Source organism: Orbilia oligospora, assembly GCF_000225545.1.
Source record: "Orbilia oligospora ATCC 24927 unplaced genomic scaffold scaffold00004, whole genome shotgun sequence".
Taxonomy (NCBI): Eukaryota; Fungi; Ascomycota; class Orbiliomycetes; order Orbiliales; family Orbiliaceae; genus Orbilia; species Orbilia oligospora.
Window position 1 is genome coordinate 1,134,573 of NW_011645561.1, and position 16,342 is coordinate 1,150,914.

Consider the following 16,342-nt stretch of genomic DNA (forward strand, 5'->3'; position numbering starts at 1 on the left):
CATTGACTCATGAGTAAGGTGGGGCATATAGTCTATTATATATATCCTAGTTATAACTTCATGCATGCACTGAATGTAACTTTCCACAGATATTGAGCGTAACAAGCCTAAATAAATATATATCATGATAATACCGTGGGACCTTCAATTGTATGAGTGAGAGAAAGAAAGGCTATCCTCTCGAATTGGTCGCGCCGGAGCCGGGCTTCAAGCCCGGCTCCAGACAACGCGAAATATATAACAAAGGTATGTTTAGTGGCTTTGAAGAGAGGCAGATTTCAATCCGTAATTATGCATAATCGGATTCAATACTAGGCAATGCTGTGAACTCGCATTTAATCAGTGAATAGTGGTAAATATATAATTGGGATAAAATACCAGCCAGCTCATAAATCGAAAGAGATGCAGGTATATACACATTATTAGTAAGAAACTGATTGCTCAAGTCCCGTATTCCTTCGATTAATACACTCAACCAAATCCTTGGGTAGACAAGGATTTTCCACGCCCTGGCATATAAACCTTTTCAAACTTTTGATCTCGATATCTTCAATATTGAACCCCTTTTCGCTCTCCCGGAAAACGCTCCTAGGGCGGAGTCCAATGCCGTCTGATCTAATCGACAAGCTTTCAACATTTGTAAGAGGCGCCTTTGCAAACCGAGACCACCATCCTTGAGAGAGCTTGTTGACCTTTTTGTATTGTAATTTTTTCACTGTTTTAGGGACCGGGAGGAAGAAGGCCGGATGAAAGAGATATTCGCTGATTTTGAGCGTGTGTAGTTTAGTCAGCCCTTCGACAGCTTGTCCGAGCCCATCCAAGGCTGGAGGTAGGACCATAAGTGGTTGGATGACTCTAAAGAAGCTTACATGGGGCCTGAGGGAAAGAATTTCGAGATTTGAGACTTTAAGAAGTAGATCTCTGAGGTTTTCTATATCTCGCAGTAATTTTTTATTGAGAGCAAAGTGCGCCTGCTGTGAGGCTTCAGAGCTAGGAAAGCCCATACTGTAATCGTATTCCCAAAACGCCGCAGGAAATCTTAGACTGAGTTTGGTGAGCTTTTGGGTGTCAAAAAAGGTTGACAAGTCATGCTGACTGAGAGAAAATTCAGTAGACAGGGAGGCAATTGAGAACTCCGAAGCTGGATGAACATGGGAGTATTTCTTAAGTGCGAAAAGGATTGAGCCTGTGGAATCACAGTCGAGAACTATAGTATGAATAGGAATTGGTAAGTAGCGATCCTCAATTGAATTCGATTCTGTGTATGACATGCAGTTTCATGAAGCCTAGGTAGTGCGGCCTAGGGCTAATCCTCAACTTACTTCCGCTCCCAACTCTGAATTTCCCATCGACAATTCTCTTGTTTCTCGTTGCAATTTGATCTGCCAATACGTCAAATATGGCTGATGATGAGGAATCTAGAGTAGAGACCCGGGGTTTTGATCCGGGTTCTACATCTATAATGGTGAACGAAACGGCGAACATCATGCTCCCTCGCCGAACAATGCTATAATTCCAACCTTCTACGTAGGGTTGCTCCAACCCTAAAATAAATTTCAATGTGTCAGCGTCGACAGCTTCGACTTGGCGCAGGATCTTAATTTCATTGCCAGTGTTATATAGATATCGGCACGTTTGCACGAGTTGTGCGAGATCATTCGCCTCAAGGGAAGATATGATATTGAGAAGTAGCTCAGGCGCAAGGTTGGAGAGATACATCTTCAAGATGGTGGACCGGATATGAATATATTTTGAGATTTCTGTGTTGAATGAATGTGGTTTCGTTGCAATTGATCAATTTAATGTTCCGAGGAATTAATTCGAATGTTGGAACGAACTAGAGCCGATGATGGTATGTATTTGTAGAGGATATTAATATTATAGCGCGGAACCCAAATTAACTTTACCACTGGTTATCAGGCCTTGCTTGGGAGTTAGGTATCGATGTGACTCCCAAATTCAACCAGAAAGGATTTAAGGTATGATCATGATCGATCGTGACAACTCAAGCATTCCCTAATTGGTCAGTCCTAGACGAGACACATGAGATGGGTTCAAAAAATCGTATATTCCATCGAATTCTCTCCGTCTTCAAACGGAGCGCGACCATGAATGCAATGTAAGCACCCAATTTCGGTAGTACCTTTTAATACGTACCAAACGCTGACTCTATAATTTTAAATCTCGTACTTCGATTAACTAAAAATAAATGTATATAATAATACGGTTAATATTCATTAAAGTCATAGGCGACTTGCTTGGGGCTGATGTCAATTCGTAAGCATTTCTTTAATTTCGGCCCTTTGATTTTCCGCCGAACTACTCAGGTACAGTTTAGGTCCCTGAAGAGTTAATGTTAATTAACATTAATATATATTAATTGCAGGGTCTAGGTGGAGAAGAGTATGTCCCAGTCTACGTAAGCCTCGATATGGGTTCGCTCCAGTTTTATATGTCGACTACCTAGGTATATATGCATACCTACGACTTAATAGATACCTACATGCTACATAGATAGGAAAGTACTAAGCCAAGTATATACCTGTGTGTGTAACATAAGCTATCGACGATCAGCTTCGAACCTCAACTGTTGGATGCAATGTGTTGAGGTGATCTAGATCTCGATCTTTGGAGCTATCGGTGCCAACACGCGAGAGAAACGACCAAGCTTTCCTGCGATGTTCCCTGTGACGTCATCTGCTCCCAAAAGCGCAGTCTCGAGACTATATTCTGTACCCGTCCTTTGTATCGTATCTATGTACAGTATATTTTATGAGTTTCATTCTTCAGATTCAATCTAAACCTGAATTCGACTCCACTCCAATTGCTTGCTTCCCTCCAATCAGCAAGTGTCGATATCACAACTATTACAAGGGTCTGTCGTCATACCGGATATCGTATAGCCCCGGTTCCTGATTTACCCAGGTCGGCACTACGGTCCATAACTGAGCTCCCAAGCCTGATGACAAGGCGGTCGCAAACTTAAGAACACCTCTATTCGCTCTGGCGTGATATCTTGCATGACCAGGTGTATCTTCCTCAATCGCGGAGTTAAGCTGCCCCGCTTTAATCTTAAAAAACCACACTTTGTCCATGTCACCGGCCTCCGAATCGCGAATTTAGTCCACATATAAAGCTAAGCTGGCTACTTCTTTTTTCGCAAATCCTCTGGCTTTTGGAAATCATTCAATCTTAGTATTCCCGAAAGCATCCATCGAATTCTAAAAGGGTCCCTCGCTATATCCTTGTCTAGTCGCACAGCTTCTGCTACCTAGCTAAAGGCGGTCTCACTCACACGACCATACCCTTGTTACTCTTACCCCTCTGCCGAACCCGAACCCGAAACCATGTCTGCAGCTGTCCAAATAGCGGCTGTCGCGGAAGATCCGCTGACCAGTCCTATTCCTCAGGAGAAGGGAGATGTCGCAGCTCTTCTTCTTGAAAGATTAGATGCATGGAAGCATGCATGTGGATACCTTGAGGAATACGTCGAGGCGACAGCGAATTTGCACAAATCATTGTCCAGGGACTATGATAAGGTTTTGAAGGTATAAATCCACATATCTAGCTATCAAGACTATTTATGCGCAAGTTTCAACGTTAATAGCTAATGAATAACTTTGAATTTAGACGGTAAATGAGCCTCTACGAGAAGGCCACCATTTCGCTCAGGCGAACGGCGGTGTTGCCTCATTTTTCGAGAATATCCGTGCGAATACACAGGTACGAGCTACCCCTCAGTCGCAACCCCTCCACACACCCACCCCGTACTGTAATTAACCAGAATCTACGAATGTTAGGCCCTTGCAAACACTCAATTGGAGACCGAGAAGGCTCTCAGAGGGCAACTTCTTCCAACTCTTAACCGTCTACACTCCGAGATCAAGAATAAACATAAGGAACTCACCTCCGGGGCCGCCAAGGGCGCCAAAGCCGTCGAAAGGGCTCGAGGACTTACACAGAAACAACTCGAGCATCTTGGTACCAATACCGCCAATTTTGATAGCGTCGGTGGGAAGATAGAACCAGTCCAAGACCCGTATATCATCCAACGAGCGGTGCAGCACCATTTGCACAAGCAGGTTCTCGAAGAAAATGCACACAAGAAGGATCTTCTGGACGTCCAGAACAACTTCCTGGTCTTCGAAAAGCATGTTCTCGAGGTACAAAAACCCCCTTTGCGTCTTCATTCTGAAGATTGAGATATAACTAACTTGTCCCCCAGACTCTCCGCGGCGCCTTTAGCCAATTCTTCCAAATCGCCGGCGGTCAAACCGATAAAAACAAGCAGTTCTATGCCGACGTAAACGCTAACTTCCAAAACATCCCCGACGAATTCGAATGGACCAACTTCACCGTTCGTTCCGCAGAAATTCTCATCGACCCCACAACCCCCAATCGTAGCCTTGATGCTATCAAATTCCCTAACCAGAATCACCGTTCCTCGCAGCCTCTTATAAATGGGTTGCTCAGCCGCAAAGGCAAGATTATGAAGTCATACGATTCATATCACTATGCTGTTACTCCGGCGGGTTATTTGCACGAATTTAGCAAGAATAACGATTTCAAGGAAAACCCTGAGCCGGAACTTTCGTTATACCTGTCTGAATGTGTGATTGGAGCCCCGCCTGCGGCTGGAGAAGCCAAGTTTATTGTCGCTGGAAAGGATGCGAACAAGAACCAGCACCTCACTGGTAAACATGAATTTTCATTCAAGGCCGGTGGACACGATGAGGTATATACAAACAGCATCCCCGCCCGAAGAAGGGCCTTCGATCAGGGTTCAGTTTATTAACATGACATACACAGGCAATGAAATGGTACAGCATTATCGAGCAATTTACTACCGGAAAACTTACTCGCCAGAACTCCATCGCGTCGACCAAATCCCCGGTCTCAGATCCAACATCTCCAGTCATCGTTGGCGAGACCATCCCTGAAGAAAAGCCCGCTGTAGCTAAGGCTGCAGTTGAGGAGAAGCCCACCGCCCCACCGATCGATACTAAAGCTGCTGCAAAGCCAGAAGCTTCTGGCTCAACATCTGCCCCTGCTTCCGCTAAGGTCAAGAGCCCCACAACTGGCACTTCTGAGAAAGGGGAGAAGTCACATAAGAAGTTTGGATTGTTTGGAAGGGGTTGAAATTGAGGATGTGAAAAGTACATATGAAATGCGAAGGATTCTTTTTTTTTTTAGCTGGTTCTTCTTTGAGTTCTATATCCATTTCTTTCAAGTTTTATTTTCGACTGATTAGCACAAAGTGTTTTCCATGACGTCTTCTGGCGGCAACTTTCACGTAGCTCTACCCAGTACACATAACTGCGCTCCAGTGCGAAGCAATGTATTAGGCACACTTTAATTGAACACCTCCCAAGAAAGTCCTTTCTACTGAGAATGTTATCGAGAAAACTGTAATGCAATAAACTCAAACTACAATATAGCCTCAATGCTTTGTCCACCCCCTCAGAATGAAGGGAAGCAATAAGTGTTTTTCCAAGGGAAGGTACCAATTTACCTCCCTAAAGGCACCCAATTCCACTTCGCAATGACCGGCTCCTGATAAGCATGATGCTCATAACTCAAAAGTCCAACTCCACCAGCGTCCAGCTGTAAATTCCTCCCATTGGCAATCTCCAAGCCCAACCATCTAGCCGCCAAAGCTCTCAACAAATGCCCATGAGCCACAAACAATACATCCGGCGTCTTTAACTCCGGATCATCAAGATGATGATCTTGTCCCGTAGAAATACATTTTTCATGAGCATCATACACCGCCTTATGATTCTCCTCTCTTATCTTCTTGATAATTCTATCAACACGGTCCGAAACCTGTTGTGGCGTCTCTCCGGTTGGAGCTCCGCCGCCGTGCACGTAGATTTCCCAGTCTTCATTCCCACATTTGGCTTTTATTTCCTTGGAGGTGAGCCCTTCGTAGGTGCCGTAGTTGAATTCGGCTAGGTCTTCGGTTGTTTCTATGGGGATGTCTGATGGGAGGTTGAGGAGTTTGAGGGTTTGTTGGGCGCGGGTGCGTGGGGAGACGTAGATTTTGCCGATGCGGGTGGGATCGATTAGACCTTTATATGATATGTAAGATTAAAGGGAGCTGGGTTTTCTAGTAGTTGGGGGAGGAAGACTTACTGTCAACCCCGATGAGTTCTTCGCCCGTCAAGGTGATTCTAGAGACACCATGCTCTGTAAGCGGCAGGTCCGTGACCGAGGTATGTCGGCCTGAGAGAGACCATTCAGTCTCTCCACTATACATCAAGAGCAATATCAAAGCCCATTTGTTAGTCATTCATCATCAATACTCTAATATGAAAACAAAAGGGTGGTATCACATACTGTCGAACAATATACAACCTCGGATCCCTGATCCTTTTAATTTTTGCTTCATCAGAACTAGCCATCTTGTATAAACTCGAGTCTAAACTCTCTTCTGGGTATTTTAACGGGGCAGCAGTAGCTAGATCAAGTGCCTCAAACCACGCCGGGTACTTTGTAATCGAATTTAGAGAACTAGGATAAGCTGACGAAGTTTGCGTAACCTGAGAAATGCGTTGTTCGTGTGGTAAATCGCAAGCCTCACCAAGCTGTTCCGAATTCGGTGATGGTGGGGCTGTTGATGCAAGATCACGATCAAGATTGAACTTGAGCAGGTATAATTCAAAAGTGTAGATAAGGTTGAGAGTTGTAATAAGAAGTATCAAGAGCGAGAGGATGAGAATGAGGGTACTCTGTTTCAACAAAAAAACTATTTTTGTTCCTTCTTTTCTAAAAATATAATTGCTGCTAGTGACACCGTGCGGTGGCCGGTGGTAATACTAGTGGTTACGGCGATTGCTAAAGTCTAAACAATTTTATCAATGAGAGGAATTGCAGTTTGATGGGAAGTGTCGCGGATGGGACGGGTATGGGTTTTATATTAAATCTCTTGATCGATGGGGAGACGTGCGGTAAATCTACGTCCGGAACTTGCGCGGGCAGATGCGCAGGTCGATCATCTTAGCGCATTACACGTTGATTACGTTTACAAATTTTTAAAGGAAGCTTAAAGGTTGCCCTTGTCTTCTACGTAATTAAAAGTTCGAACTAGGTAGATATGGAAGAGGAAAATACAGTAGGTACTTGTTGTGATATAGGAAATTGGCCAATGGAGTGCAGAGGTTTGGGAAACGGGGGTTGGGACCAAAGTATATACTTCCTGGTTGAAGTTCGTCCACGGTTTATACATACATACCGACCTCGATACGGTGCGTGCAGGTAAATTTTTGCATAGTAATCAACTCCGGGTGCTACATAAGAAAGTTATATAATACGATACTAGCTAGATCCGGATGGGTAGCTCCTTGAGCTTTCCCTGTGCCTTGATTTTAGACCCTTGTAGGAAGGGACCTTTGTCAGATCCCCCAGCAAACAAATGTGTGACTAATCAACTGGAAGTCGTATTGGAAAACATCGTACATCTCGAATCATGCTGTTATCGATAAGAATCGACCCCAGAGTTCGGATGAAGCCGGCGCACACGAATTTGCAAGAGAAGTCCACACTGCTGCGGCACTCGTCGGAAAGGTTCAGATGTGGGATCGATGGCGATATCACCATTAGCATTGACCGCAATCTACCCAAGATTGAAAAAGGGCAATGAGCTCGTCGCCCAGTAATATTTGCATTGGAAGAGAAAGATGTTGAACAGTAAAGGAAAACCATCTGCTAATTCTCACAGCACGTGCTAAAAAAAAATAAAAAAAGGAACCATCCTCATTAAACCCATAGAAAAGCGATAGAAGCTAAAAAAAAAAGAGAAAAGAAAGCCAGAAAATAGCAATAGACAACCATGCCATCTTGTATTTATCAGAAAAAAGAATACACAGCTTTTCCCCTCAGCCGTTTCGATAAGAACAACGAACATAGAAGAACGGAAACAGTCTTTTTATGTTTCACATCTTACCATTATGATACTTAGATCACAAGAATCCCGTAGTAAGGGATTTGAAAAACGTTGCTTTATCGAAGGGAGGGTTGTGAGGAAGGGTAAAGGGCAACCGAACATATTGGCGAAGTCTAGGAAATAAGGGAAAAGTGCAGGACAAATAGGGGTGAAGAAGAAGTTCGATATAGAAAAGGTTCGAGGTACGTATTTTGTACTCAAGACCGGATGATTTGTGGGGGGTTCGCTAGGGCATAAATTCTATCATGAGGGCGAAAATAGGGCAAGCTTGGGTGGGTTGTTGTTTCCCAAGAGGCAAATGGTGAGCTGTCGAATAGCGATGATCCAGAAGTTGAGTAGACGTTGTTCCTATGTCGCAGGGGGGGGGGAAAGGAAAAAAGGAGAAAAAAAAGAAGGGGGGCAGAAGATGAAAAAAAGAAGAAAAGGCAGTTGTCTCGAATTTAGGTTGTAGAATACTGGCGACGGCTTGAAAAGGCTTGGAAGGCGTGCATTTTCAGGATCTTGGATTCCAGACGGAGTGGGAAAGAGGCGATGCGTTCGAATAGCTTGGATGAGAGGCATACAAAAGGCGTGGGGCGAATTTGGGTAGCCTAGGTGGTGGTTTACGTTCGCGCGGCGGACTGCGTCCCTAACGCTGTTGATGTGCGCGTTCTTTCGCTCGCTGGTCGCGAGCAGCCTTAACAAGTGGGGCGAGTGTAATCAAGTGCTCAGCGTGAGTCATGAAGGGATGCTAGTATCGAAAAATGATCAGTAGTTGGAACTGAATTGTTCTAGGCTAAGGAGATTTCTTACCTGAAGTAGCTCGGATGATGAAGCACGTCGTTCGGGGTCAACCTCCAAAGCAGTGTCTAAGAAAGACATCATATCTGGTGACAAATCCCCTGGTTCCTTGAGTTTTGGCGTCCCTATTGTCGCGATCAAATAGAGCGCTCGCAGTGGTGCTTCATTCAAGTATGGTGGTTCGCCTTCGATCATCTCAATTGTCATGATTCCTAAGCTCCAAACATCGACCTTCCTGCCGTACTCCTTCCTAGTGACTACCTCTGGTGCCATCCAATAGGGGGTACCGACCATCGTGGTCCTCTTCTGCATAGTTTCATTAATCTGGGCACAGAATCCAAAGTCGGCTAAACGAAATTAGTAATTAACGTAGATTCCTAGCGAGTTAGGAAGAACACATACTTAATTTGATGTTTCCTGCTAGGGAGAGCAAGATGTTATCACTCTTGATGTCACGATGAATGACACCCTTTGAGTGAAGGTGCTGGAGTCCTTGTAGGACCTATTATTGGGTTAGAGCTGTCGCATTTTCGTACAAAGAATATAAAATACATACCTCTTTGCAGACAGCAGCGATTTGACCTTCTGTCATTAAATTGAAGGTAACGACGTCGGTCAAGCTACCTCCTTCCATGTATTCCATGACAACCCACAAGTCACCTCGAATCAAAAAGCTATCCATAAAGTTGACGATATTCGGATGCTTGCTTTCGCGCATGACCAATATTTCATTGATGATGAGATCTTTTTTGGGCTGTTGCTCAAGATTCATTTGTTTGATAGCGACGATTGCATTTGTCCCATTTTTGTACGCTGTGTATACGCCTCCGGAAGCACCTTGTCCAATCTTGTTGTAGCCGCGATATATCTTGGTGGGATCCTGAGGGCTACAGATTGCTTTGAGACGAGCCATGATTTCCCCATCCTTGCTTTGGTTGCGAGTGTGGCGTCTCTGCCCAATTCCAGGCTGCTGTGGAAGTTTGGACCCGAATTGTTGCTGTTGCTGTTGCTGATAGCTGCCCGGAATGTTATACGAATTAGCGGGGGGGTGTGGTGGGACTGGAGGTGGGCCTTGGAGAGCGAGGTTGTTCATCTGATTGCTCAATTGTTGTTGCTGCTGTTGTTGCATATAGAGCAGCTGTTGTTGCTGAGCGAGCAGCTGTTGCTGTTGTGCTTGTTGGCTCAATTGTAAATTCGCGTTATAGGCATCGGGGATTCCACCTGCTGGCAAGGCTGGGATGTCGGTATCCTTGGGTCTACCGTTCGCGGCCTTGAGTGAATTCTTGCGGATAATTTCGGGGGGTACACCGGGTCTGCCTTCGGGAACTTGGGGCATCTCAACCGGCATAGCAGGTGGTGGCCGAGTCGGAGGCGGCATCCGGTGCACCTCCGTTGGTGAAGGGCGTCCATCGAGAGGCTCTTTTGGCGGGACGGGGGGTGATCGGAGCGGTGCTGAGAGGTCAGTTGGCGGCTTTGGAGCTGGCCGGGTAGGAACTAGTGCCGCGGGTGACGGTTGTGAACCGCTAGGGCGGGGTGATTTCAATGGGATTGGAGGAGCGGCTCTCGGATTCTCGAACGTGTATTGGGTCTTAGGGAATCGAGGGCTTATCGGACTGTGGCCATTGGGTTCTGCGGGCATCGTATCCGGGATAAGCATTGTGAGGTCCTTTGATTGTGCTTTCTCGAACTTGCTCCAGACGACGTCCTCCTCGAATCTCGTAGAATTTGTAGCATCGTTGTAGAAGCGAACAACCTCCATCACAGTTTGAGGATGCTTCTCCTGCTCCTCTTTCGTTACACCATTGCTTTCCAGCAGTCGTTGCCATTCTGCGGGAAGGCCCTATTGAATGCATAGTTTGTCAGTCAGTCGTGGTCCAATGAAAACGATCAGGACGACAAGGCCTACCGTAAATTCGCCAGTCTCAAAATCGTACCCAACGTGGGTGACATGGACAGGATTGCTAGGTTTAGAAATTTCGGGCTTGCCTTTGGGACCCTTGTCGCTGCCACCGAACCCGAAGAAACCGGATAGACCACCACCTTTCTTCTTAATAGGGTTAGGAGGATGCCGACCTTCGTCCGAAAGTCGTTTCGGACTAGTGGCACCCGTGCCTATGGCCATCTTACCAGTTAGATCAGGGCTCGGAGGTCTCGAGCGTGAGCCTCTTTTAGACTGTTTCGATTGGGCTGAGTTTGTAGATGCAGCCATTGTGGTAGACCCGTCAGTCAAGTTAGATGAAGAGGGTGTGAGAGAGGGGACGGAGGGGTCTGAATGCTGCTGAGACGGTAGGAAGTAAGGAGAGGCCTGCTGAGCTCCAGATTGATTCCTGGTGATGTTGCTTTTTGGTTGAAGAGTGTTTCGTTTGTCGCGATGAGATGGATGATGATGAAGTGAAGGTTGGTGATGTGGGAGCTGAGGTTGAGATTGAGGTTGCGAGGAGGGTGGTTGCTGTTGCTGAGCGTTGAAGGGCTTATACGCCGTCGACGTCAACAAATGATGGGCCACCCCGTCCTCTGACTGTCGACCACCTGAAACGGAACCTTGCTGCACCACAGACAGACCTCCACCCGGCGGTCTTTTTTCCCTATCGTTAGGGTCTGTTAGATTTAAGGGCTGCCTGCTGTACTCGCTCGAAAACCTAAGAGCCCGGTCCAGCGATGTCGACGACGCCGTAGGTTGGTATTCGCCTGCGATGATATTGGGCGAGGTCGGTGTACGTTCGTGCCTCGACGACCTCGACGGTGTTTCGGTAAGATATTCCCTCGGACGAGGCGACCTTGAACTCTGACTACGGGTTATAGATGTGGACGACCGTGATTTACCAGCATTACTCGGATGGCCCCAGGTTGATGTCGCGATCTTTGGAGGCGGCGGTTTCTGCAGCTTCGACGCTCGTCTTTTCGTTGGATGGTCCTTCTCCTTCTGAGGTAGCGGCGGGGGAGGAGGAGGAGGGGCGTGGGAAGGAGCAGTAGGTGCGCCACCGTATGCATAGCGACTGCTCTCCTTCGCGCCGGAGTCCTCCATCGGCATCGTCTGGAAATATATTAATTCTATCGGACGGGCTGCCTGTTAATCGAGTCGAACTGCACCCTCTCTCAATGCGAGGGGTCAGCGGTTCAGAGCAGGATTTTGAGAGACTACGCTTTTTGCTTTTTCGTGCACTCTTGCCAGCACCCTTAGCAAAATACAATGGGCTCGATGATTCTCGTTCTATACGTATGTTGGATCGTGCGCTGTCCTGTTGCCCTCGTGTATGCCCTCGTGGTCGGGCTTGATTATCGTTGGATTCGAATATATTGCGGTTCTCCCTCCTTTCCGATGGGCTGCACTGGCGGCGATTTCAATTTGCGCCCTGGGAAGCGTTAAAGTAAAACGTGAAGGAAAGGAAAAGAAGAAACGACCTCGTTTCGTGCCAGATTTTTTCCCCCGTCTAAATGACCGATCCTTCCCTTCTTTCGAATTCCTTAATTTATTTCTCTTAAATGATATTTTAGCTTCTTCGGCTGTTGGGTTTTTTATCCACTTCCTGTTAAGGTTGTGGCATTCGCTCCTGCGACGCCAAAAAAAAAAACACCAACTTAGACAGGCGCCTTGAATTTGCAAATGTTGGAGTCGATAATCTTAGGGATATTGGAGCTGAGTGAGTCGAATTCAGGGACGAATTAATGGAGGAATGTCAAGTATGCACATGCACTGTGCTTTAGGCCTATCGGGGACTGGTTCCGACTGCTAGTTTTGAACAACCGATATGGTGGAGACTTCAAACAACAGCGTCAGGCGACAATAATGGCAATTGACATATGGGATGGAATATACAGAAGAATATGGACCGATGCCGACACCAGCAAGGAGATGAACAAAAGGAACGAGAATGTAATGTATGACAGAACGTCACTACACCAGAAAACGAGCGCGCGCACGAATGGCAGCGGGTCAGGGCTGGGCCAGTTGTGGGAGGGGAGGGGCCAAGTCAATCAATGCAGACGAAAGGAAGGGGCACAAACATTAGTCAACGTCAGCGTGTTAAACCAATCGTTCGGTCGGTGCACATGTATGAAGTACCGCCCGATGTAAACTGCACAGATGAGCAGACGGGAGAGGCCAAAGTTATGATGACTAGGGGGGGTTGGAAATATTTAATCTGTCGTCGACGTGGTTAAAAAATAGAACACAGAGATGAGATGTTATTTTTACTCCCCGTCGCCCTGATGCCGTGAGAGGACAGACCCCTGAGAAAACGTTCGAAGAACTTCTGAGACAGAACTTAGATCGTCAGACGAAAGTAACCGTTATGCGGTCACCATGCCTTCGAAATTCCCCCACCTGGATGCTGTAAATAGAGACTGTAGTCAGGATGGTCCGGGGGTCGGGATCAGGGCCGGAGTTCTTGATCCTGTTATATTTGCTTGCATCCAGACGAATGATTCGTGCTAGATATTATGTATCTTGGGACGATTACAGAATTACGTCCAGGCCATTAATCAAAACTTGGTCGAAATGCAAGGTCGAACTAGGCGTTTCAGAATGGCAGTGGCTAGCTGGTGCCGCAGTCCTGTCTTCCCCACATCTAGACTCACGTCAGACCGACGATTCGGCTGCCCAAAACGAGCCAATCCGGCTAGCCAAAGATATCAAGCCGCCCGGAATCTTCCTTGATTGAGATGTGCTATCACGATCTCAACGGATTGCACCCTGATGGCACCGTTTCAACTAATCTTGGCGTTAGAAGCCCAAAAGTCAAGCGCAAGCGAGAAGTTAGGGCTGGTATAATTGTTGTCTCGTACCCAGCCTTGGAAGTATAACCGGCTGGAGCCAGAAAAAAAAAAACTGGTTAACGGTTCTCTTTTTATCAATGATGCTGCGGCTTATGCCGCTAGTCGGCTCCGGAAATCGATGCGAATACCTATTCTAAGAGTACAAGTCACCGACGTCAATTAGCAATGCTACTTGCATGGCCATATGTGCAACTTAGCTACAAAGCAATCCATAATCAGCTATCAGCTAAATCCACTACACTACATTACAGTTCACATGCGCGTCCAGTTGCAATACTCGATATTCATGAAACGAAACATCAACAGTTGAACGGCACGTGTTCGTGCAAGTTTCAGGTTGCCTGAATCGAACTCATAGCCTAGGTTGGAACGCGACGTTAGGGAGTTTGGGCTCGTCTCATCCAGGGCTGAAATAATCCCGGTTCAACTGGAGCTGGATCCTGGAATTCCATCAATAAAACTCGAATATTATATAATTTATATCCGTATGTCTATGCGCGAGAAATGCAAGAAACCTTCTTGAACCGAATGCGCATGGTAGCAGACTCCATGCAAACTTCACATGGAGGACTTACGCCGCCTCTCGCGCCTGAAATCGACGCTAGGTTGAGGTCGGGCCCACTCAACGATATTAATCATGTCAGTCTCGATAAACTCGAGATGAAAGATCGATACCCTAGCCTAGTCATCAAAAGCCAAAAGAATGGCAACAAAGCAATATCCTCTGCGGCTTCAATAAAAGTGTTGAATACGTACGAACTGCTGGAGCAAATTCTCATACGTGTGGACGATGCGACCCTCATCGTCGCCCCATTAGTTTCGAAGGCCTGGTGCGAAATACTGAAGACCTCTCAAGTTCTCCGGTGGAAAACCTGGCGGTGGGAGCATACCTATCTCCCTCGCCTAGTCCGCCAGGACTATAACTTTTACGTCCAGCCCGTCCCGCTTTCTGATTCGGAATACTGTTCTTCTTCTTCATCAGATGAAGGTGAACACGGGAAGACTACAATCTATTTAAATTCGAGAAAGCGAAGAGAACAAGCGAAGTCACCGCCAAAAATGCCAGATAACCCGCAATCACCTTGGACGGGCCGCTGTGAATTCGCCCACCCTTACGTCGACGGGATACAAAAACTTTGGTACGCGGTTAGCACAATCCCAGAACATTTGTGGGGTACCCCTGCTCTATCAGCTGCAATCTACGACCTACCCATGATGAAATCTATTCCATCCGTTGAACTTGTTAGACCGCGGGCTCATAAGGGTGTCAGAATTGAAATGTCACATGTTCCCTGGAGAACACGATCGCAAATTGGAAACGTTTATAGAAAAGCCAATGCGTTTAAACTTAGGGACCTCGTGAACGTGATCTTGGAACATACCTTTTTAGGGGATAAATTACCAGTACCAGTGCTTAGGAGTGGGTCCGGCTTGATCTTAGTTAGTGTATGGCTGATCAAGGAGAATAGAAGAGAGGAGATGGTTGTCGGATTCGAATTGAACCGGCATCAAAGGTGGTTCGCGGCACAGTAAGTACCACTCTGCTTTCCCCGAATTTATTTTACCCCAATATCGTATATACGTATGCAACTTGATCGTACTAGGCTGTGATCGTAGCAGAATTTGAATTATCTGCTAACTGCTAACTATTTCAAAAAATCTTGTAGAGGCATACAATGCGGTTTTCGAAATCGCTAAGTCCCGCGAAACCCCAGAAGCCTAGATGCTGGCATGTCGCGAATTCGTGGATTTAGTAATTATGCTCATATTCGTACTCATTATTAATCTTATACATAGTTCTAGGCATTGGGATATTGGGAAAATGTACTCGTGGCTCGAAAAGACCTTTCCGATATATATCGATATCGACCCACACACGATATATACGATTAGAGACTCGGGACCCTTAAATGGGCGATCGCAGCCGCCCCTCCGATCTAGCTAGCCCCAGTTTTTGCTATAGCTATAGGAGCCCTTAGGTGTTCTTCAACTTCGTATTCAATCCCCAAAGTGCACCCTTCCCATCATCCATGTCATGTTATTATACCGTTGTCAAAATCTCGGGCCCCATCCCAACCCTTCTATGCTCTATGCTCATACCTCCTATTGCTTCGCAGTATTTTGCCATAAATACCCTCTAGCCACCTAGCCAATATGTTTTGTCATTGATTCACTAATGCCGTGTAAAGTTGCTTTGCGGATGCTCAACTAGATCACTCCTTTTATTCTTAAATCGTTGAGCAGGCGCAAGACTAAAAATTGAAGTGGTCTTTAGCAGTCGATTGCGAGAAGCGAGGTGTGCACTTTTTTCTTTTTCTTTTTTGCAGTCGGCGCGCATACGCTACTCTATATATACCAGATTATTCTATATACCAGATTATATAGTTAAAAAGTTAACTTCAAACCTGATGAGGTGGAAGAAAGCCCGTGAAGTTCTGGGTCCATGCACTGCACCTTATAGAAACTAGCTGACAACTTGCATGATAATATAGTCTCGAGGCTAATATATGAATATATGACAATGGAGCGAAAAATTGATTTCAACTGTTTTCATGCTAGCTAGTGCTAGTCTTTTCGGGGTCTCTATGGTATTGCCAATCTAAATTAATTTTCCCGCTATATCCACGCGCCATGCACTTATGCTTTGCAGATTTCCAATGTAGGTGCTTGTGTGTATCCATATGAGGAGTAACCGCGAGCTAGATATTTTGACATTAATATAATTCCAACAAGGTAAAGCGTTGTCTTCTTAGTTACCTACTAACTACCTAGGTAGTAGGTACTTTACAGCATTAAAATATTTAACTCGATTGTAATAATAATGTAGACATGGGTACGGTT

The 16,342-nt window shown here is 46.0% G+C and overlaps 5 protein-coding genes across 5 annotated transcripts; 2 read left to right on the forward strand and 3 right to left on the reverse strand.

The window, feature by feature from the left end:
• Positions 1-422: 422 nt before the first annotated feature.
• Positions 423-1,719, reverse strand: AOL_s00004g337 (uncharacterized protein; the record flags this gene model as incomplete). The annotated part of the gene is made up of 2 exons (XM_011118987.1): positions 423-1,207; positions 1,323-1,719. The coding sequence occupies 2 exons, from the start codon at positions 1,717-1,719 to the stop codon at positions 423-425; spliced, it is 1,182 nt and encodes a 393-aa protein (XP_011117289.1).
• Positions 1,720-3,347: 1,628 nt separating this feature from the next.
• Positions 3,348-5,139, forward strand: AOL_s00004g338 (uncharacterized protein; the record flags this gene model as incomplete). Its single annotated transcript, XM_011118988.1, has 5 exons — positions 3,348-3,548; positions 3,631-3,723; positions 3,801-4,163; positions 4,226-4,735; positions 4,810-5,139. 5 exons carry the CDS (start codon positions 3,348-3,350, stop codon positions 5,137-5,139), a joined length of 1,497 nt encoding a protein of 498 aa, XP_011117290.1.
• A 369-nt stretch (positions 5,140-5,508) lies between these two features.
• AOL_s00004g339 (uncharacterized protein) lies at positions 5,509-6,404 on the reverse strand (the record flags this gene model as incomplete). The annotated part of the gene is made up of 3 exons (XM_011118989.1): positions 5,509-6,071; positions 6,136-6,251; positions 6,340-6,404. The coding sequence occupies 3 exons, from the start codon at positions 6,402-6,404 to the stop codon at positions 5,509-5,511; spliced, it is 744 nt and encodes a 247-aa protein (XP_011117291.1).
• Positions 6,405-8,573: 2,169 nt separating this feature from the next.
• AOL_s00004g340 (uncharacterized protein) lies at positions 8,574-11,756 on the reverse strand (the record flags this gene model as incomplete). Its single annotated transcript, XM_011118990.1, has 5 exons — positions 8,574-8,675; positions 8,738-9,072; positions 9,128-9,227; positions 9,282-10,565; positions 10,632-11,756. The coding sequence occupies 5 exons, from the start codon at positions 11,754-11,756 to the stop codon at positions 8,574-8,576; spliced, it is 2,946 nt and encodes a 981-aa protein (XP_011117292.1).
• A 2,249-nt stretch (positions 11,757-14,005) lies between these two features.
• Positions 14,006-15,034, forward strand: AOL_s00004g341 (uncharacterized protein; the record flags this gene model as incomplete). Its single annotated transcript, XM_011118991.1, has 1 exon — positions 14,006-15,034. One exon carries the CDS (start codon positions 14,006-14,008, stop codon positions 15,032-15,034), a length of 1,029 nt encoding a protein of 342 aa, XP_011117293.1.
• Between the last annotated feature and the right edge of the window lie 1,308 nt (positions 15,035-16,342).